Here is a 25,051-nt window from a genome sequence, read left to right on the forward strand (position 1 = left end):
TAATTTTAATATCTCTATAATCTTTACAAAAAGACCATAGATATAAAAGACTAACTATTTCACAACAAATAGGAGACAATTAGGTGCCGTAGGCAGGAAGATTAGAGTTTAAATCTGGCTTCAGATATTTTCTAGGTGTGTGACCCTAGGCAAGTAACTAACCACAATTTGTCACAGTTTCCTCATCTGTAAAATTGGAATAACAATAGGATAACTTCCTAGGGTTGTTGTGAACATCAAATGAAATAATATTTGTAAAGAGCTTAGCACAGTGCCTGGCACAAACTTATCCAAAGTCATTTCAAAGGAAGAGGGCACTGACAGCTGGGAAGAGGGTGGTGAGGAGGAGAGGTTAAAAAAGTTGTCCTATAAGAGGAAGTCCTAGAGCTATGCTTTGTAGGATGCTAGGGATTCTAAAAAGGGAGCAGGGAGTGCCTTCCAGACAGCAGTTGGGAGAGTAGAAAGGGTGGGGCAAGTAAGGGACACTTGAGCAAAGGTAGAGAAGTAGGAGACGGAATGCCTTCATGGGAAATAACTAACCTGTCAGTTTGAGTGGCACAAAGAGAGTGATAGGAAATAAGTCTGAAAAGGCAAATAAGAGTCAGATTGTTGAGGGCTGAACATTGGGTGCTTTATCCTAGAGAGAGTCAAAATCCACTTAATAAGACTTTATTTTTAATATTTCCTGCATACATGATTTGAGCATTTTGCTTTGTTTTGACTTTTCTATAGGGGCAAAAAGGCTCAAATTTCTCAAGCACTACAAGTCTAAATATTACAAGTATCATCTTCCCCTAAATTTTCAATAACTTCATCTTCCTTGAGCATAAATCTACCTAGAACATTAAACTATCCATTCTCTATTTGCATTGACTAGCATTTATCTAGACTTTGTCTTTTTAATGGTTTATTTAACTTTTTTATTGTATTTTTAAATAAGAGTAGTAATAAACAGGCCTGGAGGTAACCTAGCCAAGAAGTTATTAGATATGTATGATAGAGTTTGTCTTGCAGGGAAATAGAGTATAATTTTAATGAGATAATAACAATAATAATATTTACATAATTAGCTTAAATTTTGCAAAGTGTTTTATCACAGTATGATATTCAAAACAACCCTAGGAAGTGGGTGCTATTATTATTCTCATTTTACAGATGAGGAAAGTGAGTCAGACAGAGGTTTAAGTGACTTGTCCAGGGTCATACAGGTGAGCTGTAAGTTTCTGAGGCTGGATTTGAACTCAGGTCTACCTGACTCCAAGTCCAAGGCTCTAATCACTGCACTACCTAGCTACCTCTGTGAAAATATGAAAACGGTCATAATGTTTTGATTTGTCACCATTGCCCTCATCTTGTTTTGACCCAAACAAGTCATAAGATCAAAAATGAAAAAACCTTGAAGATCATCTAGTTGAACCCTTTTACATCTAAGGAACTTCAGGCCCAGAGAGTTTAAATGACCTGTCCAAGGTCACAAAGATAATTCGTGACACAATAAGGATTTGAGCCCCTATCCTGACTCCACACTCAGTACTGTTTCTACTTTATGACCAGAATTAGGGAATCAGAAGGCACTTTAGAGACCTCATACCACATGCTACAGCTGGGGCTAGAATCCAGGTCTCCTGCCACCCAGTTGAGCTTCTTACCACAACATGAGTCCATAGTATGAAACACATGAAAGAAATTTTTACCGGCAGTTACTGATTCATTTTCTGTTCTTTTTCCTTTTTCAGCAGCTCAGTCGCCAGTTCTGTAATGTGCTGCCAGGCGTGCTGGATGTGAACAGACTCTACAGTACGAGAGCAGATAGCAAAGCGCAGCACAAACTTGTCTCTGAGGTGACAAGGAACCAAGTGGATTTTCTTGGCTTCGTTAATTTTTTCAAGAAGTGCTTCATTCAATTCATTGGAACCCTGAAAGAATTTAAAAGGGTGAGTCATCTGTGGTTATTTTAGTACTTCAAAATTCATCAGCTTAAGACTTTTTGGGGGGATGGGGCTTAATTAGCTGTTACTTATCTATTAGTCAATCAACAAGCATTTATCAAGTACTAGCTAATGCCTGGCATTGTGTTAGGCAGGCACTGGGGATATACAAGTGCAAAAAAAAAAAAGAAAGAAAGAGAGAGAGAGAGAGAGAGAAAGGAAGGAAGGAAGAAAGGAAGGAAGGAAGAAAGAAAGAAAGGAAGAAAGGAAGAAAGAAAGAAAGAAAGAAAGAAAGAAAGAAAGAAAGAAAGAAAGAAAGAAAGAAAGAAAGAAAGAAAGAAAGAAAAAGAATCACAATATGCAAAGAGCTTATATCTAATAGGGGACACAAGTGCATATATGAGAAAATACAGTATAAATCTTAAAGTCAAAGTAGCTAAATACAAGACAGGTTGAGGGGGAGGGCACTATCAGTTGGATGATCAGGAAAGGCTTCATGTGGAAGATGTCACTTGAGAGGCATCTTAAAAGAAAAAAGGGACTTTCTGGGGCAAAGGTAAGTAGGGAATGCATTTCTTGTTTGTGGGACAGGCAATGCAAAGGCATGTAGACCGGAGATGGAATGTTGTGCCTGAGGAAGAGAGAAGCTGGTTTGGCTAAATCATAGAGTGCAGTAGAGACAGAAACAATGAGGCTGGAAAGATAGGCTAAAACCAGTTGTGAAAGAATTTCAAAATTAAATGGAATGGTTTATATTTTATCCAGAGGCAATAGGAAGCCCCTGCAGTTGAGTTGGAGAGTGACATGGTCCACTCTATGCTTAAGAAAAATTACTTTGGCAACAATGTGGAGGATAGACTGGAGTAGGGAGAGACTTCTGGCAGAGACACCAATTAAGAGACTATTGCAATAGTCTAGGGGAAAGATAGCGACCTGAACTGTGGCAGTAACTGTTAGTTGAGAGAAGGGATGAGAAATGAAAGAAGTGGAGACTGAACTAAAGATTTGACAACTGATTGGATATATGTGGTAAGGGAAAATGAAGAAGGATAATATTGAGACTATGAACCTGGGAGGACTGGAAGGATGGTTGTTCTTTTGACAGAAATAGGGAAATTTGGAGGAAGGAAGAGTTTAAGGATAAAGATATGAGTTAATTTTTAGATATGTTGAATGTGAGCTATTTTTAGGACAACAAATTTGAAATATCCAATAGGTAATTGATGATGTAGGACTAAAGTTCTGGGGAGAAATGGAGGCTAGATATTATCTATCTGTCTCTACCTATTCATCTATCTAATCTGTATATGTATTATGTGTTCTTACACATAGATTTATATCTGAGATGACATGTATATGTATGTCATCAGCATAGAGATGATAGTTAAACTCATGGGAACTGATGAAGTTACAGATAGAACCTTGGGCAAGATTTTCCATAAATTGAGTGCTATTGGATAGTCTGACTATCCTTTCATAACATGACCCTAGAACATTGCATCTTATTGTTAACTTTGGGCATCTTGGTATTTCCTTAGAGTCTCAAAAGAGAATGACTCATGTATATGCTTACCCTTTTGACTCAAGGTATCAATAAAAAATAAAAATTTTAAAATAAATTATATATTATAATTATTAGTAATTAATTTGATAAAATTTAAATAAAATCTGTTATCTTTATAAGAGTTGAGAATTAAAGAACATAAAGGAGAAGACTTTTTAAAAGCAAAAAAAGAAGAGAATTTATTAAATGTGTATCTTTTAACAATCCACTCTGTAGCTGTTTTATGTTATCAAATTGATTGTTTTTTAGTTATTACTCCTAGCTGTTCAGAATGAGCATCTTCAGTTGTAACAATCTAGGGCACATAGTTCATAGTTTTTTCCTTTAGTGTAAATATCAGCCATTACACTTTGGGGAAACTGATAGTGCACCCTTTTAAAACTACTGATTTCTTAATTTTCTGTTTTTCTTATATATGGGAAATATTCTCTCAGTGACCTGAATTAATGTATTTTAGGATTGCTAAGGAAAATAATACAGGTTCACATGAGAAAATATGTTTAAAGTGTTTTGTACACCTTAAAGCACTGTATAAATCTCAAATATTATTGCTGTTGTTACTAATTTTGTGAACTAGTGTATGTTTTGGTTTACCTCTACCTTTGGAGGTAGGTAAGTATAAGAACAATTCCAGCTTTTGGTCAAATTGTTTAGCTCAGTTTTGTGATGAGGGCACAACTGATATTCAGACAAAGTATTTTTAAGAGAATTTGAGTAGAGGGAGATCAGGTTCTGCTAGGAGGATGAGGAAAGAGAGACCTGAGCTGGGTCTTGAACGAAGAGAGAATTTTGACAGTAGAAGTAAAGAGGAACTCCATCCCAGGCATACCAGAAGACCTACAGAAATGCAAGGAGGATAGAGAGTACAGAATGAGACAAGTAACTGACTAGTAGTTTTGCTAGAATATGAAGTACATGAAGAGGTATAGTATGAATTCTGGCTAGAGAGGTGAGCGCTAAGGCTGAAAGATGCCTGATTAGATTCAGGGCAAGGAGAAGGGAAAGAATGATGAGGAAGAGTAGTCTATACCCACTGCCTCCAGTTCTTCAATATCCACTGTGCCCCACATCTTGAATGGATTTCTTCCCTCTCCCCTAAATCATTTATTGAAAGCCTTCCCCTTCCTCTGTCCAGTCCAGGTGCAGCCTCCTTCATGAAGTATCCCCATTTAAATGCAGCCCCTCTCTCTCAAATCTCTTCTGTTACTATGCACTTTCTTGATATACTCATATTCTAATTCATATTATAACTACACATGTCTGCCTTATCTATTCTACCTTACACATTCTAAGGGTGTGCTGGAACCAGCTTGTGTCAGCTCATGGGAACTATTTTTAAATTTTTAGTGTTAGCATTTGCAATTTGGAAATTGGCAAGTGTTACATAGCAGTCCTACACATTACTTTTTTTGATTGTTTAGACTTAAGAACATGATAGAGAAAATGTTGTAATTCAGATTAAACTTAAAAGTGTGTGTTAAGTATGTTGCTTCCCCTTCCCCCCAGACAGCTGGTTGTTAATGATTCACCAGCGTACCCTGGTACTACCAGATTGTAAATTCCTTAAGGACATGTAACATGTCTAGTTTCATCTCTGTATTCACAGCCATTTAGGGCAGTGCATTTCACAGAGTAGGCTTTTAAGACATTTTGTTGGATTAAATTAATCCATGGAAAAACACAAAGAACAAAAAATAGTTCAAAGATTCAGGTAGAAGAGAAGAAGGGATGAATTAGAAAGTGGTGATATTTATTGTGCTGTAGAAGGGGCAGTAAAAAGTAATTGATCAGTTTATATATCTTTATTTATTATCTTTAAAATAGTAAGTCACAATTCTAACTGACCAAATATTAAAAGATGAATCAACTCCAACATTTTTTCAACTGTGGCTAACTTTGTTTACCACCCTCCAAAAAATTTGTTTCCTTCAGAGAGGGAATTCTTCCTGCAAAATACAAACCTCCTGATTGGTTGTTAATGTATCAGTGCCACTTCTTATTTCATCTACACCGGGTAGATGAATAATAAAGGGGTGTAAGTTGAGTAGAGGGAGAACATTTTGGATCACATAATACTATACAGTTTGTGCAAGTTTGCCTTATGTCAGATCCCAGAGAAAAATGTTTAGCTACATTGGAAGATGATTTTATTCTCAACCGCCAAACCACAGGCACATTGGAATGAAGGCTTTTGATAATTCCACTCCTGAAAAGCCACTTTGAAATAGTTTAGAACTGTCACCAGTACAGTAATTAATCATGATTTTAGAAGACTGATAATGAATTATGTCTTCTGCCTCTTGTCTGAGAATTAATGGCCTAGAGATACAAAATGAGACATGCATTTATGAGCATTGCCACTAACTGTGCTTACATGTTTATAAGGTGAGCTGGTTTTAGGGAGAATTGAGCTGGTGGCTAAAAAGAAGTAATGAAAGTTGAGAGAGAATTAATAAAACATTTAAAAATATACAAAATAGAAAGAAATTCAGAGGGCTACACAAACCAGCTAATTTTGTTACTATCTAATTAAATTTAATATATATTTTTAAATTGTATGTAATAGAAGTTCCCAGGTTCCTATACAATCCTTTGTTCTGCTAATTGTATATTGAAATCTTTTTTTGATTGATGGTCAAATTCATAAGAAAAAAGAAAATTTTTAAAGTTAGGAAAAACAAACCTCTGATTAAAGTGAGATAAGACAACTTAAATTACTTAAAATTGTTCATAAAGGAGTAAAGAAAATAAATAAGTCTTTCACTTCTCTATCATGAATGTTCAGCCATGCCTGCATTCTCCACAGCTGGTAGACTCCACTAGACCAAGCTATGAATGAATGCCCACCTGTTCTATAGAAGAGGACAGGCTCAGAAAATAGTGCTACTTGGGGTCCTTTGGCCCTGCACCTCCCAATCTTTCAGCAGACTTGTCAAAGTTCCCATTGTCAGGGGCTGCGTGTTTAAACAAACGCAGCTCTGTTCAAAAGACCTTTTCCAAGAGCTCCATACACTTCAATATATGCTGCATCTGTTCCCACAGCAGGAGACCTTCTCTCTAATGAAAGAAGCAGCACAAAAGAAACTCCCTTCCTTCTTGGGCTCTGAGGAGGCTCTACTGTAGCTCTCATTATCAGACATGCAGTTTGACTCCTCAATAAACAGTCAAAAGATAAATAAATAAGTAACCAAGTCACTCAGGCAACTGAAGAACTCAGGAAGAAATGTCTGTTAACATTCACTATGTTACTGAAACAACTGGGAACTGTTTTAAAAGGCTTTAGAAAAGCTTCACTATAAAAGCTCATTTCTATGAGCCCTTTTAGGAACAGTATCAGATGAACATTGTCTGGAAGGAACACCACAATGCCCTGAATCCATTTAAAGTAATTTCCCTCCTCAGAGTGCACATGTACCAGACATCAGTCTGCAGATTAATGGACATCTGGTTAACAGAATTGAATGGAATTGGATAAATTATCTATTGGAACATGAACAATGGACCATAAGAATAGTATAGAAAAAGTTAAGGGAACTGCATTCAAATTTTGCCTCTGTTTTTGCTATCCATGTGACCTTGGTAAAGTCATTTCATTATTCTAAGCCTCACTTCCTTAATCATAAAATTAGATAATCTGTAAGTTTCCTTCCAACTCGATATCCTGTAACTCAGTGTGGTACATCTTTGATATGTCAACAGATCTGTGAACTCCAGTGGTGGAGACTGTAACCAACCATGTCTTCTCAGCTTCTGTATCTCTTATCAGTGTTCCCCAAAATGTCTATTCTCCAGGAGTTCTATCCAATGCGCTGAGAGGGTGAAGGGGAAGGATTGGAGAGGAGGGTCTGCCTCTGAATTACTTCACATTATGTGGAGGATACCAAAGGTTCACAGAAGCTCTTCACCAGTTATCTCTAACTCTGGTTGTTTAATTGGCAGTTCTATAAATAAGACTTTTCCAGTCATATTTCAGTCTAATGTCATCTTCTCCATTTCTGGTTCATAATTTTTGGTTGGTAATATGCTCCAACCAATTTATCTCCACCATGCATCTTTCTATTACCCTTTGAATTGGCCCCAACTTTTATTCATCAGAAATTGTAATAGTCTATGATTCACAGCCATCAAGTATCATTGGGAGGATGCTGATGGGCCTCTGTTTCAGAGTTTACTAAATGCACTGTGCAATGTCTTTAAAATAATCCAGCCCTGATTCAGTTGGAATTGATCCAATTCATGGTTGATCTTTGGTACCTGTCCAAGACATATCCTCAAGAAATGGGATATCTAAACGTATATCATAACCTGAACAAGAACACATTGTAATGGTTTTTTATTTATGAATAGTTGAAATATGAGTAGCCTGAAATATTTTGGGTGGTTGTAGATGCTTGTCATGTTATATGGTTTAATGCAATCATCACGTATGCCATTTTTAAACAGGAGTATCTGGAGGATCTCACCATCTACAGGGAATCCCTCTTCCATTTGGGCTCTGATGGTCCTTCCTCTATCCAACTTGCCTTTTGCAAGCATGAATCTCATTGTTTTATACATTACTTGATATAAATAATCAGAGTATCTTTCTAGTTGTATCTTCTGAGGAATTTTGTATCATTTTAATATATGCATGGGAGATGTGTTGTTGGGCAAGAGCTTTGAAGGTAGCATGCTGTTCTATTGAATTAAATGTTTACATATGATCAAACAATAATTACACTGAGATCTGGTATTACATGTGCTAACTGTATGAGCATAAACATGTAGTCAGCTGTAGAGTAATATTTATGAAAGCCTGCTTGTGCCTTCTCGTATCTTCACCAAGGATACCCTCAACATATGTGTGGATTAGTCTTATAAAAATGTCTGAAGAAATGACAAAGTAGGTACATAAGTGATTAATTGTTATTTTCCTGATAATTTTTGGCCAACTTTTTCCATGCCTTTGGTATTGTCTCCTTTATCAGGTGTTTTGTCAATTTCTCCCTCAATATCATCAAAATTGTGTCACCTTTGGCATGAAGCTCCATAGAGTTTACTTGTTCCAATCTAACTTTTCTTTCCATCTTTGTTTTCTTTAGCACCATTTTCTACTTCCCCAAATTGTTATTTGTAAATTGTGATGGTAGAGTCCCAATGGGGTTTCTTCATTTTTTGTGATAGTGAAAAGAATTTTCTTTAGAAATCTTCACAGATTTCTTTAATTTGTTTATTTGTTATTCCCCTTCCAGATTTATCCTTAAATGCTCTTAGGTCACTGGAGTTATTAACCTGGGTTGTGTGACCTCATTTGCCTATTTTGATAACTATGTTTTAATATACTTGTTTTGCTTTGTTGTCCTACGTATTTTTTATTTTATACTTTTAAGAATTCTATTCTGAGAAGGGTTCAAAGGCCTCACCACACTTCCAAAGGAATCCATGATACAAAAAAAATCAAAAACTCCTGTGTTACCATGATCTGAATATGTTCCTTGTGGCCATTGGTTTCTATTGGCTTAACTTCCTTGGTATATATAATAGTCCAGGTGTATGTTCTTTCATCATTTTCACATTTGGAGGAATGAGATCATCTTAAGTGTTTCCAATTTGAGCTGTTTTAATTGAATGCTGTATCTTCTCATTTTTATTCTTTCTTCTAATTTAATATTGATTTTGATCTTTGCTTTAACAAGCAAAACTTCTGACTAGATAAAGGCAGGTGATTTAAAAATTACTCCCATGTTGATAAAGTCTTTTCTTATCAAAAATATGGTTAATTTAATTTGATATGGTGTTATTCAGGTCTTGATTATGTTCAGCACCTCCTGCCTCTCTTCTTAAAGAAAGTATTCACGGAACACAGGCATGAGGCTTCTCTATAATATTTAAGCCATTAGCCTCTTTAATTTCTTCATCCTGGTCCATATTTTCCATTGTATTTTTAGGTTGTTCCTCTATGTCCACCTTTGCTTAAAGTCATGCAGGTCATGGAATATTAAAGTATATATTAGTTTAATTTGGAGGATCATATGGTGCTCTTCATAGACTTTACCTGCCTACTCCTTCTCTGCAACACCATGAGTTATGCAAGGATGAAAGTCTATCTGTCTGCACAAATGAATTTGATTGACCTGATATTTTTTATTGATATGATCAGTTAAAGCAAGTTGAAGTTTACATTGGTGACCTAAAACTCCTCTACTATAATGGGTAATTGATATGTTGTTTTTACTAAAGGTTGTGGTCAGGGTGAAAAAGAGAAAATGAGTACCACTGAAAATTGTCCTAATTGGGGCAGGTTAACTGGGGCTTTTTCCTAAGGTGCTGAATTTAGAGGACACCAGTTTCAGAGAATACTGCCAAGGCTTGCAATTCTACAACAGCAAATAAATAATAGAATTTAGTGTCTAGGTAGGAAGAAAAAATAATTAAAATGGGAAGATACCAGATCGTCAGCTAGGAGAGCTCTCTCCCTGCCCCATCATGCTTCATTCTTCTCTGTCCTCCATTCAGAGACCTGCCCAGAAGCAGCCTTACATGGGGGTAATATTCCAGGGTCTCTGGTTCCCCTCACAATTGAACCCAAGGGTAGAATTCCCTCCTTCTGAGGGACAACTTTGTGTCATTTTTTCCAGGAGAAGTGTGTGATAAAGTTTGGGAGGACAAAAAATTTTCACTATAGCTATGACAAGAGAAATAACATTTGTGAATTCTATCAAAGATCTTTAAAATAACCACAGAGATTTATAAATCCAGATTCTAATAGCAGTGGTACAATAGAAAATTCTAATATTGAATTTAAATGGCTGTCAAAGATTTTATATACCACATCTGGGTCTTGCATCCCAATTAAAAAGAAATAAGTGAATTCTGAGGGTTCTGGGTCTCATTAAAGCTCTTCTGCTTCTTGAAGTCCAAAATTGAGTCTTTTCTTATCTTAGCCTTCCCAGCATCTAGTCTTACTAAATGTTTGTGGAATTGAATTGAGTTGAAGGAAGATTGCCCTTGGCCCACCTAACACTAAATACAGAGTTATCACTGATAACATTTACTGTGAGGTCTACTCTGTGCAGGGAGCTTTGCCGGACACTAGAGAAACAAAGCACTAGAGTATCAGACAGGAGGAGTTCTGGGCTAGTTGGGAACATACCAATCTGAGGCACTACTTCACTGTTAATTGGTGCTGTATTTGAGTAGGGAGCATAGAAGAAATCCAAACGCAAAGATTCCAGTTAGAACTCTTTGCCCTGAGTGTAATTGAGTCCAAGATTTAATGTTTTGTCGTTGTTATTGTTATTGTCCAGTTGTTTCCATTGTGTTTGACTCTTTGTGACCCCATTTGAGGTCTTCTTGGCAAAGATATTGGAGTGGCTTGCCATTTCCTTATCCAGCTCATTTTACAGATGAGAAAACTGAGGCAAACACAGGTAAGTGACTTGCCCAGAGTCACACAACTAAGCATCTGGGGCTGAATTTGAACTCAGAAAAAGAAGTCTTCCTGGTTACTATTTAATAAAGAGTTAAAGATTCATTACTTTGGACTCTAAAGTTATGTAGTGCCTAAGCAACACCCTAGCAAGAGTGTGGTGAAACCAGCTCAAATGGTCTAGCTAGAGCCAATTGTTAAATTTTCCATATGAGCATTTACACCCTAGAAATCGTCAAATGCTACAAATCAGGGTTTAACTTATTTTTTCAAATTATCTAGACTTGAGAAAGTGATGGAGAAAATGTTAATAATGTAGATTAAACTTTAAAATGTGCTATATGTGCTTTTTTTTGTGGAGAGCCAGTTATTAAAAATCTGTCAACATACCCTTGCACCAGAGATGTAGTCAAACCTCAAATGTCATAGAATAGATTACTTACCTCAACCTGATTAGTAAAAATAAACCCCAAGAAGCAATACATTGTTTTTACTTACCTGTTAGGACTCATCCCACTAAAATTAAAGTCATCCAAAAAGTATCTAAAAAGATTTTTTGCTTTATTTGTTCTTAGTATCTCTATTATTTCCAAAGTAGACAAGGAAGATTTTTAAAATAACGTAAACTTACCTTTATTCGAAAACATACCAGCCCCAATACAACTTCAGCACAGATCTCAAATCGGGGATCCTTCTGGACCAAAGATTCAAACTCATGTGATAGTTTCACATGCTTGAAAGAGAAAAGGAGAATGGGACTGAATCTTGAATCCCAATGTAACTTACAAACAATTATTACTTACTAAGTTGTAATACACTGCTGTGATTTTTTCGATTTTATTTACTCCAAATACCAGACATTCTTACACATACGGAAAGAATGTTTCATTATTAGATATCAGAATCACAGAATATAAGAGGTAGAAGGGACCTTGGGGGTCATATAGCCCAACATATACATGAAAGGAATACTACTATGTCATTCCAAAGAAGTAGTCTTCAGAAACAATTCTAAGCCATTACTCTTTTGTTGATATGACTATTATTTTTTCATTTTAAAGAGTCTAATAATTTTAGAATATGCATAGCAATGAAACATGTAAAACAATGAGGCATAAATCTAAAAAATAACTCCCCCTAAAATAATTCTGGAGACTGTGTATCACCCAATGATATACCATTCTTAAGGGAGCATGATTCCAGTGAAAAATCACCTATAACTACTAAACATTTTATAAACTCAAAACCTTGTTAAAATTATTTATTGTCTATGAGAAAATTGCCTGGACTTTCCATGTTACTATCATTTAAGTATAGCAACTATGTAAGAACAATTTGTACAATTCATTTAACAACTTTGGGCTTCAGTTTCTTTGAAGCTATAAAATGAAGGGGTTGGATTAGATGGCCTCTCATGTCCCTTTGACCTTTATAACTGATTCTATGATCTAAATGTGCAGTTTGGTTGGCAAGAAGACAACCGGTTTGCCTCAGTTCTCTCATTTGTATGATGGGATCTGATGACCTCTAGACCCCTAAGATCCCTTCTATCTCTAATTCTGTGATTCTGTGACTCTTCAAAAAGTTCTGTATTTAACATCAAGCAATTGCCAGTCCTGTCACTAGAGGGCACCAAATGATTTGGCAAATGATAGATTTGCTCATGGAATAGTTGCCATGCATATTTCATTTTGATATCTCTGCAGCTACCATTTTCCATGTTGTGAATCAAAGTTTGAACATAGTGTTTACATATATGTATGTGTGTATACACATGCATATATGTATGATGATTCAACTATATATGTAATATATTTTATGTAAATATACACACACATATATATGTGTATATGTGTATACAGTGATTCAAAGTGAAAGAGGGTAGGCAGGGTCCTTAAGAAAAATACTGAAGGGTTCGGTTGAGTTTGAGGTCCACTTCCCCTCTTTTGAACCACTTTCCTTCCCTCTATTATCTCTCCATGTTCTCTCCAAACTCTGCTTCCATTTCTCCCATTCTTCCAAACCCTTTCTCACTCTTCTACTCCTTTTGCTGTTTGCGTTACATTTAAAGGGCAGAACACAAAGTTTAAAATGAGGCTGTGACCTAAAGAATGTTTTGGAAGGAAAGAGCTATTTAAAACAGCTGATGACAAAAAAAAACCTCAATAATAAGTCAGCAAAGTCTAGATAACAAATCATACGTTTTGATCATTTTTACTATCCCATTAAATAGGAATATTAAAAGAAAATACTCTAAGAGAGAAAAAATGTGGGGCTCTATTAGAGTCGCTGAAACAAATATGGAACTGGAACATGGTCAGAGTAAGGCCAATTTTGTCAATATAGACTAGCCACCTTAATGAACTGATAAAGTTTATATGTAGTATTCATTCAGAAATGTATTCATTCAGTAAAAATAAGTAATCTAAAAATTATTTATTTTAATAATAGATAATTATGAATTTAACAAATGTTATTGTACTCTAAATCTAATGCACCAGCCCCTGTTTGCTGACCCGTATCCAATATAAATATTTACAAGGTCAGAGACTCCTACCATAAAATGTATTATAAAATTTTTTTATTAAAATCATAACTTTAGAGTCGGAAGAAACCATCTAGTCCCACCACTAGTTTTTTTACAAGTGAAGAATCTGAGACCCAAAAGATTAAGTGATTTACTCAAAGTCACAAAGGGAGTATATAAAGAGCTGGGATTCTAAGGTGAGTTTTCCTTTTACTGCATTATGTTATACTACCTCTGACTTGTAATGTTACTTATTATATAGGTATAATGTTGTATTATGTAGATTTTTATAAGGACTATAAATTGAGAGCTATGTAGTCAGTCAGTGAATAAACATTTACTGTGTTTTCAGGCACCATGCTAACTCTAGGGATACAAAAAGAGGCAAAAGATGTGCCTGCCCTCAAGGAGCTCACAATTTAGTGAGAATATAGATATAATAATATTTCTACTGAGGCCTCAAATTCAGGAGGATGTGGCTTTGACATGTCCTGTCTGTGCAACCTTGAACAAGTCACTTAACTCCTAGTTTCCCAGGCAACTCTAAGTCTATAAATTGCAGAAGAGTTGCTGATCAGAGGCAGCGTGGGGTAGTGGACTCAGAGTCAGGAAAATTTGATTAGAATCATGACTTTGATATTTACTACCACAGAGTTTTCTCATCAGGAGCTCCTTATATCAATGACAGCAGATTTGGTTCAAGAAAATTAAGTAATTATCAATATAAATTGTTTTTAAATGTGTCAAGTACTGTGAGTTACTACTAATATTGTGAGCTTTAGTTATAGTATTTTTAAAATATTAAAATGTTGAAATGAAAATCATAATTTCTCTTGAGACTAGCTTAACATAATTAAATAAAATTTATTCAAATACATTTTTGCTATTTACATATTGTTATCCTATAAAAATAAGCCTCAGCGGTCTTCAGAAGTATGCATTTTGTATAGGGAGAGAGTACTGATGAGTGGAAGAATAGATTATAGCATTGCCATTTGGGCCTTTATAAGTTGTCCTACCATTTTCCCTGTTTTCTGTTAATGCCTTGGAAATCTATTAGGTGAGACAGGCGCTGACTAAAACATGACTAATAACTCTTTCAGGACTGCTCTTATTGACATATGGGTCTCCTCAAAGACCAGACTATGAAGGAAGAAGAATCCTAAATTGTCCTTTTAAATCCATATATCCTTCTAGAGCTGATCAGCTATTCCTTCATTGGGAGTATATTTGAAGGGACATTTGACAAATCAACAATCACGTTTTTAACAACTTCTTAATTAGCAGCTCTCTGCTTTTGAATTATATAACTCTTGTAACTCAGGCTAATTGTTCAGATCAAACAATCAAAATGAGGTTTATAAAGTTACACTTCATAATCTGTCTACTATGCAAATCCATCAAAGGGGTGCTGTATGTAAAATAATAGGTAAAAGAATATGAACAAGGTGTGTCCTTAGTACGTCAGTGATATGTATGAAGAGGAAGGAAATTTCAGAGTCTCAGGCTTTTGATCCAAGCCTGATTTCCTGCCTTCCCTCCTCCTCAACACCATACCCAGACTGGAGCAATCATCCACAGAAATCTGATTATCTTGAGACAGCAATGGAGACTGGACTGGGAGTTTGTGCGTATTTATTTGGGTATTTGAAGACACAGAGAGGAATTACTTCCTTAGTTTCTGAAAATCTGCCCATGACACCTCTTTCCAAATTAGACAGAGAAGTTAATAAAAATAAAATTACCTTGCGGATATACGCTTGTAGTCCCTTCACACCATACATCCTAAACACAAACCACATTTTCAGAGAGCGAAACCTCCGACCTAGTGGTATCTGCCAGTGCTGAAAATGGGGACAAAGAACCTCATCAAAGAGAAGTTTGGTAAGAATGATTTCTCCCTGTCTCGCTTACCAGTTCAGCAAAGCAATTTGTCAGCATTGTACACTTTCCTGCCAAATACAGGGAATTTTATAGGACAAACTCAATTATTCTAAGAAAAGTATAAATCAGATATAAGGGGCTTGTTGTGCCTTCAAAGTGTTAAGTCAAACCGTAAGAAGGATAATGAACACAACAGGGACTATTATAGCCTTGGAAATGCTAGAAATATTTTATCTGTTGTCCTATACTTTAAATAAAGATGTTAGACAGAAAGACTTCTTTTTTCTTCTTATGTGAATGACTTGTATTTATAGATGGAACATTAAATCTATTTCTCTTTTCTTCTTCTACTAACTCTCTCAAGCTCAAATGGGAAAAGCAAGTAGCCTCTTTGGAGTAATACGCAGTAGATGGAGATAACAGAGGGGAAACAGTGCGGTGAGCATTTGAGAAATAGGAGACAACTTTTTCCTTCCTCTCTGCTCAGACACATTGTCCTTGTGTATTTGTATGTAGTAGATTTAATATCCTAAGGATCCTAATGAGAGTCTGCAGAGCAGAGCTGGGTTCAGAGCACATTCCAGAGAAGAAAATGTTGCAACAAATACTTCTATCAAAGAAGGTTTAAATTACTTTGTATCTGGAGTACAGTGAATGGGCTATGGGACAGGAGAACAGTTATTTGAAAATATTTCTTCCTTTGGACCACAGTTTTTTTTATAAATGGCAATTCATATTTGCCAAATTTTTTTTTTTTTTACCATTTTTAAAGAAAAGACTAGGTCTTCTTCTCTCATCACCGTGACTGCTGATTGGCATGGAAGTTTTAACATTCTATTACATTTCCAATCTGGTCTGCTTTATCCATTTCCAGGGGCTCGCTATAGTGGACAAGGGGGCAAATGATGCTTGACTTAACAGATACCCAGTTGATTTAGTCCGTTGTAGCTCAGAACACTTAAGCTCAAGAGATCTGCCAGGCTCAGCCTCCCTAGTAGCTGTGATTATAGGTATGACCCTCTATGTTTGGCTTATCATGCATTTTTAAAAATAAATAATTCAATGGGCTTCATCTCAGTCCTCACCCTCAGCCTCCACTATACACATACATCTAGGGAGGATCCAATTATATTATGCATCATGTAACTGCCCATGGTTTCATACTCTTTTCCATTACTTGGGAGTATAATGGAAATAGTCTCTGCTCCTCAGGAAGTTGTCTTTGTATTCCTTGGCTTGATTCTTCTGGTATTCCAGCATTCTTAGGTCATAACTGCTTTGAGGAGCTATATATGACTGGGACCATGTACATTCACTGTACTTGGGGAGATAGGACAGAGGAAGAGAGAGTATTGGTGTATATGTGAACAGAGTGAATAGCTAGATATTTTGAAACCTCAGTTATATATTTGGAAATTATTTTTTAATGCCTACATGAGAAAACAAAACTGTCATTTAGTAGCCTTACCTAAGAGAATGGGTTAGTTGAAACAGAAGAAGCTGTCCACTAATTTATAGAGCATTACCTAACTTTCTTAAAGGTGTAACTTAGAAGTTCTAATTTTGTAGGTTTTTTGACCTTAGGAATGATAGTAGGTAACAGACTGTACACAAATACATGTAGAACAACAGATGCTCCTTTTTAGGGGAGATACATGATTTAAAATGGAGGGGGAAAAGCAGGCAAATAGTTTACTTACCCGATAGTCAGTGATAAGACCTGAAACAATTTTTTAAAAAGATATGTTGGTCATTGAATATGTTAATAAATTTTAAAATCTAAACTACTCAGGCCTCCCTTCATCCCCTTCATTTTCTCTGCCTACAACATAGCTTTTCAGCTTTATCTCACACTACTCCCCTCCACACACTCTCACTCTAGATTGGACTATTCATCTTCCCTGAACATGTTTGGCATGTTTTTTGGAGCTTTTGTTCATGCCATTCTCTATGACAATAATGCTTTCCCCATTTCCTCTCCTCCTATTTCCACATGTAGTATGCCTGCTGTCATAAAATCATGGACTCAGAGAGTGTTAGAATTGGAGAGGATCTTAGACAAACATTTCTCACTTTGCACATGAGGAATCAATCTTCAAGGTCCAGTTCAAAGGCTACACCATTCATAAAGACTTTCCTAAATAGCCTACAAGAAATTATTTCTTTCCCCTCTAAATCCTCCCAGAATTTTATTCACATCTTTTTGGGATATTTGTCATATGTGTATGCGTGTGCGTGTGCATGTGCGTGTGTGTGTGTATGGGAGTGGTTTGCCATTTCCTTTTTACAGATGAGGAAATTGAGGCATACAGGGTTAAGTGACCTGCCTGGGATGAAACTGCTAGTATGTGTCTGAGGCTGAATTTGAATTCAGCAAGAAGTCTTCCTGACTCCAGGTGCAGCATTTTATCTACTGTCAAGCAGTTAGTAGGAAATGAGAAGAGTGGCTATAATGTTCAGGGAAGGATTCATCCATTGAGAAGGTGGAATTTGAGTTGTTTATCAAAGTATGGATAAGATTTGCATCTATTCTTCCAAACCACTAGTATAACCATTTGATGCCGTGTAGAAGCATGACTTTCTTCTAGTACCCCTATTACCTTGTAGATCACTAGGGTTTCTTACAATGTACCAGTGGGGGAAAAGTGACTTACTATAATTTTACCATAACATGGATAGGCAAAACCAAAAGAAATGGTCAGTTTAGTTGTTGTGGCAATATTGGTGAAGGATGCATAGACAATAATATTGTAATTCTTAGTTCAGAAGAAGATTTCAGATTATTTGTATAACTTCATTTACCCTAATTATCACCAACATTCTATGTTTGTCTTAACCATTTTGGTTAATGTTGATCTCTCAATTGCCTGATTACATTAGCACCTCATTACATATTTTCAGTTCATCATCAGAATGTTGACCACTAGGTGAATTTTCTTAGGTTTTCACAAAGAACCCATCTATTACAGGCTACAATTTGCATTGGTGGAGAAGGTACACCTATCCCAAGTGATATTATGAATTCTTAAATGTACTGACATTAGCATGTGCTTTCTTATATTGTTCTTTAAGTTACCTTATTTTCTCACTTCAATCAAAGTGTAAACTCTTTGAGAATGGGGACTGTATTATTCTTCTTTTATACTCCTCCCTGTCCCTCACCTCGAGTTTTGAGCACAAAGTAAGTATTCCAAGAAGATAAACTCTTTGACGATGGGGACTGTGACATAGTCTTCCCTTCTTTCCCCACTATTCTGAATACAGTCACTGATAGTGAGATGTTAAATTAGCAAGAATAAGCTATAAAAATATCTTCCTAGGATAAATGGCCAAAATAATAGTAAATGAACTTCAGTATGGATAAATCTGAAGGAATACATTTAGGAAAAATAAATATTTGGGGCTATACTTATCAAATGAATTATGAGCTATTAGTAAAACTCAGGAAAAGAATCTTGAAATTATTAGAGAATGATCCCTAAATACATCATATGCTAATGGTGAACATTTTAGGAAGAATATTAAAAACAAATAGCCAAATCCTAATGGGAAAAGGACATATTGTGCAAAAATATTTATAGCAGCTCTTTTTGTGGTGAGAAAGAGTTGGAAATTGAGGTGATGTCCATAAATTGGGGAATGATTGAACAAGTTGTGGCATATGATTATAGAGGAATATTATTATGCTATAAGAAATGACAAGCAGAACAATTTCAGAAAAACTTGGAAAGGCTTACATGAACTGATGTAGAATGAAGTGAGAAGACCCAGGAGAATATTCTACCCAGTAACAGCAATATTGTATAGTGAACAACTGTGAATGACTTAGCTATTCTCAGCAATACAACAAAATCCCAAAGGACTCATCGTGAAAAATGTTATCCATCTCCAAAGAAAGAACTGATGGCATCTGAATATAGATTGAAACATACTATTCTCTTTTTTTCCTTTCTTGCTTCCTTTTTCCCTCCTTCCCTTCCTCCCTCTTTCCTTCCTTCCTTCCTTTTTTCTTTTCAAATTTTCTTCCACAAAATGCCTAATATTGAGATTGCACATGTATATTCTATATCAGATTGCTTACCATCTCAGGGAAGGGGCAGGGGATAAAGGGATAGAATTTGGAACTCAAAATTTAAAAAAAAAGTTTAAAATTGTTTTTACATATAATTGAGGGAAAAATAAAATATTATTATTTTTATAAAAAGAAATCCAAGTCCTAACATTTTATGTCTTTAACAATAGTATGCTGCTTGTCAAGAGATCACTATGCTGCACTAATAGCTTAAGCACTGGATCTAGAGTCAGGAAGACCTGAATTCAAATTTGACCTCAGACACTAGATGTGTGGCAAGTCACTTAACCTCTGTTTGCCTCAGTTTCCTCAACTATAAGTGAAAATAATAATAGCTCCTACCTCAAAGGGTTGTGGTGAGGATCAAATAAGATAATATTTGCAAAGCAATTAGCACAGTACCTGGTACATAAGAAGTGCCATACAAATGCTTATTCTTTCCTTCCCTGTACTATCTCACAATTATAAACTGGTTATTGATGATATCAATTGCTAACATTTATATAGCACTTAAAGGTTTGCTAAGCACTTTATACCTTTATTCCTTCCATATGTATATACATATGTGTATGCAGATATACATATATAAAACATATAGATGTATAGATATATATGGAGATATATAATTTTATTTGATCCTCTATCTACTCTTGCCAGAATTATCTGGATTAGCTATACTGTTCTAGTTTTTAGAATCATATAATCTTCAAATCTTAGAACTGGGACCAACTGCAGAGGTCATCTGTTCCAATTCATAATGAAGCATTATTTCCCTCTACAATACATCCTGTGCTAGTTGTCATCTAGCCTCAGACAGATAACTCCAGTGTCAGGGACCTCCCTCCCTCCCAAAGAAGTCAATTCCACTTTGGGAAATCTCTCATCGTTTTTTAATGTTTCTTAACTGGAAAAAGCTCTTGGATTTTGCTTATGTTGAATCAAAACTTGCTTCCTTTCACCTTTCTCCCATTAATCCTAGTTCTCCCCTCTTAGACCAAGGAAAAGTAAAGACATTCCTCTTCCTCTTGACAGGCACTCACATATTTACAGAAAGATATTATGTCCATGCTAAGTCTTATCTTTTCCCGGCTGAAGAGTCTAATTCTTCATACAGCAATCCGTCCTTATATAGCATCATAGAATCACTTCAGCTCCTCTCACCATCCTTGTCATGTTCTTCTGGGTGTATTCCAACTTGTCAATGTTCCTTTCCTAAATGCAGCACCTCTAAATGAATATGATACCCCCCTCTTGGTATCTGAACCGGGTGTAGAGTACAAGATGACTATCACCTCTCTCTTCTGGATACTGTAGCTCTATTAAAGGCAGCCATTTTATTGTTAATTGTTGGGGTTTTTTGTTTTTTTTTGGCTTCCATGTCTAACTTCTGATTCATATGAGCTTTTCAATAAATTAAAATCTGATTTTTTTTCATGTGACCTATGTCTTCTCACCATGTACTCACATAGGTGATATAAGGAATTTAAATACAGACTTTCAAATTCATCTTTTTTTGTTAAACAGGCATTCTAAGCCCATAGCTAAGGAGACTATAAATATATTTTTAAAAGATCTTTACTGTATTAACATTTGCCATATAGACCTGAGGATACTTCTGGCAATGAGTTTGCATTGTTTTTTAACCTCACACCCAGAATAAGGGAATTACTAGAGAAATAGCACTAAAAATAGCTGTTTATTGTTATCATCATTATTGTGTTTATCTAAATTCTTAGCAATGTGATGCAAATTATTAACATAACAACTTCGATTTATGTAACAGCCTATAAAACAAACTACAGAACTTAATGATAGCTAAATAATAGCTAGTATTTATGTAGTGCTTCAAAGATCCCAAAGCTCGCATTTGATACTCACAATAATTCTGTGAGATGGAGGGTATTATAATCCTCATTTTACAGACAAGGAAACTGAAGCTCTGAGAAGTTAATGACTTTGCTTATGGTCACATACCTGCTATCTCAAGCAAGATTCAAACTTAGACTTTCTCGACTCTAAGCAAGGTATTCTCTATCCATTATACCAGATCGGTGCCTATTTTTCTGGGTCCTCAAAACATCTCTATGCAATAGGAAGACCAAGTATTATTGTTCCTCTTTTACAAACCTGAGGCTAAGAGATTGACTTCTCTTAAATTACCTAGCTAATAAGTGGAAGAGATAGGTCCTGAATCCAGATCTTCAGACTTAGATTGGGTGAGGGTAGGGCACCATCCTCTCTCTCCCCCCCACCCACTGCAACCTTCTCCTCCCTACGGTACCCAGTAGTTACAGAGTCCAAGAAGACAGAGATGTCATGTTTTATCTAAGCCTTACATTAACCCCTGTGCCTTGCATACAAAAATCAGGGGCTGAGTAAATGTTAATTAAATTGAATTCTCACTCCAAAGTCCAGAACTCTATCCACTACACTTCACTGCCTCTCAACTACACTAGACTGGCAACTCATTATGCACCCTGTATGGTTCCTCCTCTACAGCTTAGTGGTAAAAGGAAGCATTGGCTTTGAACTTCTGATTGAAGCCAGATGAGAAATGCTTTAATGTCATAGAATTTCTGCCTTTAGCTCCTGCTGAACACAAATAGTAAACCATGAGGCAATTGGTGATGGGCATATAATTTCATGTTCCTGTAATGGGCTAATGTATTTTAATAACTCAAAGATAACAGACAACTGGTGAAGCATAATGGGACCCACATTATTTCTTATCTGGGTGATTATTAGCTATATGCCCATATCTATATTCAACCAGGGACTAAACAGGGCATGAATATCCTATTTACAAGGATGAGCTAGGGCTTTATGTGTCTGCTGAAAGGGTCTGACTGATATTCTTGGCTGCTGGAAAGACCATAGAATTGCTCAATTGTAAAGGCATTAAGGAGGCACATAACAAATAATCGCTATTTTTTCTTTTGGAGAAAGAAGGTCCTTTAGTTGTTAAAAGTAAATGATCAGAAATCATGTTATCTGATCAGTGAAGCCTTTTAAATTGCTGAATAATGGGACTTAAGCTGGGAAGGAAACACAGCTAATGAGAAAGAAAAGGACCTTGAGATGAAGATTGTTGGCTACTTAACTAATTCAGTGTACAAAGTGCCTATGTAATATATTTGTCATGCTTGATAAATGTATACTATAATTGTTATTAATTAATAATTATTATAATGACATTAGTAGGAATAAAAATGGATTCCTAGTCATTCTTAAGTGTCAATTAGCATGGGAATAACTTGTGTCTTTCAATTATGAGATGCTTCCAGTGAGAGTCTAAGAACTAAGCTAAAACACAGCCCTAGTTGTCCCCTTACCTAGGAAAACAATTCTTTCATCTTCTAAAGAGCATTGCCAATAAAAGATATAGGGGGTCTGACTTTTGATAACACTGCTGCCTGAATGCTGAAGTTGTTTGTCCCAGTATTATCAGTCTGCCATATTTCAGTTGTAAATCTAACAATGGGTGATGGTAGCAGTTGTTTGACCTTTACCCTGGTGTGGCTAGATCACGGGTGTGCTAGAGCCCAATTCATACCAGCTCACAAAAACCATTTGTTAAAATTTCAGCATGAGCATTTACTCATCAGAAAGCTACAACTCGGGGCTTGAATGTTTTTGATTTTTGGATTGTCTAGATTTTAAAAAGTGGTGAATAAAATGTTAATAGTGTAGATTAAATTTAAAAGTGGGTCATGGGCTTATTTTTGGTGGGGAGAAGAGCTGTTTGTTAAACATTTACCAGCACATTCCTAGGGTAAAGCTACTTTTTCCCAACTCCTTCCTCCAAGCTTGATTTTCTCCATTCCCTACAGGTGCTCCTGCAGCATTCAGCCATAATCTTTTCTCATAATCTCACCCTGGTCACCATGTGGTAGAAGACATTTGGCAGTGGAAGCTGGGGCTGCAGAGTTGAGGCTGCCTGAGCATATCATCACATGGTATTAAGTGCTGTATGTGCTAAGTATACAGAGACAAAATGAAAACCAACCCTCAGAGTCTACATATAACTGTTATCTACCTACTTAAGTATGCGTGTATATGTGTGTGTGTGTGTGTGTGTGTGTGTGTGTATTAAACAGTTAAGCTTTGTTTGTTTGGGGGGCTTTGGTCAACCTGTGATTTTATTGGTAGATGCAGTTCACTGGGAGGAATTCCCTCTATCAAAGCAGATAGATGCCTAGCCCTCTTGCCCAGGATCACAGGGTCAGTCCGCGCCATAGGTAGGACTGAGCCTAGGTAGCCCTGAATCTGTGGCCACCACTCTTTCCATTATCTATTATTTCTTGTAATCTTTCACCAACAGAAAGTAGAAACTTGATAATCTGTGGAAGAAGGAAAGAATATTAACAACTAAAGGGATCGAAAAAGGCTTTTTATAGGAAATGACACATGAGCTGATCCCTGAAGAAAACTAAGGGTTTTATGAGGTGACATTGAAGGTGGAATGTATTCTAGACGTGGTGGACAGCCTCAGGAAAGGCATAGAGGGAGGATGCAATGTACTGAGTTTGGGAAATAACAGGTAGGCCAATTTGACTGGAGTATGAAGGGGAGTAATGTTCAATTAGCCTTTAAAAGGAGACTGGAGACAGATTGTAAAGGCAGCTAGGTGGCACAATAGATAGAGCATGGGCCTGGAGTCAGGAAGACCTGAGTTCAAATCCATCCTCAGACATTTATGAACTATGTGATGTTGAGCAAGTCACTTAACTTCTGTCTACTCCAGTTTCCTCAACTATAAGTTGAAAATACACCTACCTCCCAGGGTTGTTTTGAGGATCAAACAAGATAATAATTGTAAAGTGTTGTGCACAGTGTCTGACACATAGTAGGCATGCTTGCTTTCCTTTCTTCCTGCAATGTCAGATTGAGAATTTTATATTTTATGCTAGAGCTATTAAAGATTTATGAGTAAGGGAGTGGCATGATAGAATGACGCGTTATGAAGATTGTCTGGACAGCTGCGCGGAGAGTGGATTAGAAAAGGAAGAGAACAGAAGCCAAGGGAACCTGTTATTGTAGTCCAAGTGAGATGTGATAAGGGTCTGGACATGCAAAGGAGAAGAAGACAATGTCCATAAGAAATGTTGTGTAGATGTTGAAAAGACCTGGCCACTGAATATAAGGGATGCAGGAGAGAAAAGTGTCAAGAACTCCAGTTGTGAGCCTTGGTGGGTGGAAGGATGATGGAGTCCTCAACAGAAATAGTCAGGTTCAGAGGAGAGACAAATTGGGGTGGGGGAGTGAGGGATGATAATGAATTATGTCTTGGTCATGTTGAGTTTGAAATGCCTACAGATGGTCCATTTGGAGATTGATATAGTGCCGTAAAACCCCATCACAAAATTGTTTGCTACACAATGGATTCAGGGATAATGTAGGTCCTTTACACATTGCAAACCTTGTGTTGTCTGGTGAATCTCACTGTGGTTGCCATAGGTGGTCTCTTTGTTTTCTGCCAACAACATTATAACATGGTTCTACAAAAATCATTTAATAAAAGTATACTGCTTATATTGTTTGTCGAAAGAGCAAAAGGGAGAGGGAGAGAGAAGGGGAGAGAGGAGTAGAGGGAGGAGGATGGGAAGAGAGTTGGAGGGAAGGAGTGAGGGAGAGAATGAGAAGGGAAGAGGGGAGACAGAGAGAAATA

At 36.4% G+C, this 25,051-nt stretch overlaps 1 protein-coding gene and 1 long non-coding RNA gene across 7 annotated transcripts in view; one reads left to right on the forward strand and one right to left on the reverse strand.

The window, feature by feature from the left end:
• The window catches only part of DDC (dopa decarboxylase), a 130,405-nt gene that overhangs the window by 2,042 nt on the left and 103,312 nt on the right, over nt 1-25,051 (reverse strand). For all 6 annotated transcript variants that reach the window (XR_011964621.1, XM_072598166.1, XM_072598168.1 and 3 more), the window contains 4 exons: nt 17,012-17,031; nt 15,173-15,271; nt 11,532-11,633; nt 1,695-1,916 (listed from right to left, as the gene is read on the reverse strand). Coding sequence is in view for 5 of the 6 variants with exons in the window: in XM_072598166.1 (XP_072454267.1) it covers nt 1,701-1,916; nt 11,532-11,633; nt 15,173-15,271; nt 17,012-17,031 (437 nt within the window). In the remaining variant the exon portion in view is untranslated. The remainder of the gene's footprint in view (nt 1-1,694; nt 1,917-11,531; nt 11,634-15,172; nt 15,272-17,011; nt 17,032-25,051) is intronic.
• Nucleotides 1,845-23,388, forward strand: LOC140497335 (uncharacterized). The gene is made up of 2 exons (XR_011964623.1): nt 1,845-1,934; nt 23,214-23,388. It is a non-coding gene; the product is annotated as an uncharacterized lncRNA (long non-coding RNA).

This window comes from Notamacropus eugenii, chromosome 3, assembly GCF_028372415.1.
Source record: "Notamacropus eugenii isolate mMacEug1 chromosome 3, mMacEug1.pri_v2, whole genome shotgun sequence".
Classification (NCBI taxonomy): Eukaryota; Metazoa; Chordata; class Mammalia; order Diprotodontia; family Macropodidae; genus Notamacropus; species Notamacropus eugenii.